Source organism: Manis javanica, chromosome 6 (genome assembly GCF_040802235.1).
Source record: "Manis javanica isolate MJ-LG chromosome 6, MJ_LKY, whole genome shotgun sequence".
In the NCBI taxonomy this organism is placed as follows: domain Eukaryota; kingdom Metazoa; phylum Chordata; class Mammalia; order Pholidota; family Manidae; genus Manis; species Manis javanica.
Genome location: NC_133161.1, coordinates 39,591,879 through 39,593,868, shown reverse-complemented (window position 1 = coordinate 39,593,868; position 1,990 = coordinate 39,591,879). Strand labels below are relative to the sequence as shown.

Below are 1,990 nucleotides of genomic sequence, written 5' to 3'. Positions count from 1 at the left end.
GTACCTACTGGCAGTCGCCCCCCCCGATGCCCCCAACTGCCCCAATCGCCCTCGCCCTCCCCTCCAGGCCCTCATTCCCTCTCGCCCATCACGGCCCCCTCCCCGGAGCGCGCTAGCCCAGGGTTTCCCTCCCATCTCCGGGAGCCGGAGCAAAGCCTGGAGTCCGCGCCGCCAGTCCCTGCTCGGGTGCAGCCTCTCGGGTCTCCGAGCACCTAAATTCCACACTACTCGTGTCCCCAGTTCCCCAGCGCCAGCAGCGCACCCCTCCAGCGGCCCCCAACAGCCGGCCCCGGACGAAACGTCTCCCCGGGTTCCCGGGCCCTGCGCTCCATCCCCTGCTCCATCCGCCTCCCCCCGCTCCCACTCCCCCTCCGGCCGCCCCCCTCGGCCCAGACTTCCCCAGAGGTGAGCGTCCCGGCGCGCCCGCAGCCTTCACCCCGCAGAGCGCCGCGGCCACCCCCGCCGAGCCGCGGCGCCCCCAGGGAGGAAACAAAAGTGTCTCCGCGGCGCCCAGAGTCCCCCAGAGGAGGACGCCTCCCCCTGGCCCCAGCCCCAGCTTCTTCCCCGGCAGCGCTGAGGTCAGCGAGTCGGGGCGCGACGCCAGCCCAGGAAACTTTACGAACCTGCCCGGGGTCACAGGACAGTGGCGACAGCGGCGAGGGTTCCCAGTGATCAGCGTTCTGGCGACCCGCTACCACAGAAAGCGGGCGGGAGGCTCTGCCGCCCAGCTGGGGGCCGCGGCGGTGGGTGGCTCTGCCTCTATCCCGTGCCCATCCTCGCCCGCGCTCGCTCGCCCGAGCACACGCACTTACACTCCGGGTCTGCCGGCCACTGCGCCGCCGGCTGCCGCTGCTCTCACTTCCTCTTCCTTCCTCCTGCTGGCCAGAGACACATTTTGCATCTGCAAGGCATCCCGAGATCGACCGCGAACTCTGCTCCCGGGCGGACGCTGCGGAGTGGCCCCCGCGTTCTCCGGCACCTGCGCCGGGACACGCGTGGTTGGTGCGTTCGCCTTCCGCCTGCGCCCTGGTGCCTGCCCACTATACTTTGCCTGGGGGTGGGGAGTGCCCACCACTTTTTGAAGTCCCCCTATTTAAAAAGAAGAAAATGTTAAACACTGTGCACGCTTCAGATCTGCTATAAATAATATGTGTGCAGAGCATGACTTCTCGGATGAGCTCACATGCGGCGTTTTGCAGGCTCTAATTAACTCCGTCACCCTCATAGCGCCACCTCCGGGAGGCCGAGAGCGCGCGGTATCTTTTTATATGGTTTAATTTGGGGCAGCTGGTTTGGAATGTTGAGGAGTAACTTCGGTGGGCTGCTTTAAAGCTACTTCAGGAGGCGGATGTGTTGGTTGTGGCGCTCTGCGCCTACCCTTGGACAGCAAGGCAAAAATGTCAACGTTTCCTCCCCTCCACAGTCACATATGCATTTACTGACTACAAGATTGATTTATAATCAATTAAGCCAGGGATTTCCTAATTTTGCATTACTTTGCATAAAGCAAGATGTTCTACTCCCAACTTAGTATTTACGGTACACGATTTAGTTCATGCAACCTACTTAAGTCATTTTCAAAGCAGAAATCAAACAGGTTAATTCCCAGTGTAGCTGCCAGGAGGGAAATGTCAGTTGTTGGAGGGCTGCAGCAGAAACACCTGTCCTCCCCAAATTCAGAAATATCTACATTGGCTCTACCAGAAGAGGCAAAGGCAGCTGCTAATGCATTTCCTTCAAACTGGCAAAAGAGGTAAGTTGAGAGCAGAGAGACATTAGAATCTAAGATGGACGGCAAAACTCCACTTTAAGTTTTAATCCCACCCCACACCATCCCAGAAAATTTAAATTTTAACCCTGAGCTTGCTGCCCATGAGCAGCCAAGAGCTCCAAGCAGCTATTGAACACTTGATGTAGCTAGTTCTGAGATGTTCTCTAAGTGTAAAATAGACTCAAGACTTAGTATGAAAAAAACAGAATGTAAAATAGC

At 58.3% G+C, this 1,990-nt stretch overlaps 2 protein-coding genes across 8 annotated transcripts in view; one reads left to right on the top strand and one right to left on the bottom strand.

The window, feature by feature from the left end:
• LOC108403657 (uncharacterized) overlaps positions 1 to 1,082 on the top strand; it is a 29,399-nt gene extending 28,317 nt beyond the window's left edge. The window contains exon 2 of the mRNA XM_073239994.1: positions 394 to 1,082. Within this exon, the coding sequence (XP_073096095.1) occupies positions 394 to 1,082 (689 nt within the window). The remainder of the gene's footprint in view (positions 1 to 393) is intronic.
• Positions 1 to 1,179, bottom strand: part of ELMO1 (engulfment and cell motility 1) — a 516,082-nt gene extending 514,903 nt beyond the window's left edge. For 4 of the 7 annotated variants that reach the window (XM_017670934.3, XM_037027353.2, XM_073238595.1 and 1 more), the window contains exon 1: positions 624 to 814. The gene's annotated coding sequence lies outside the window, so the exon portion shown is untranslated. Of the gene's footprint in view, positions 1 to 623 lie in introns of all 7 variants that reach the window. The other 3 variants (XM_017670942.3, XM_073238593.1, XM_037027350.2) reach the window with 3 other exon arrangements.
• Positions 1,180 to 1,990: the final 811 nt, after the last annotated feature.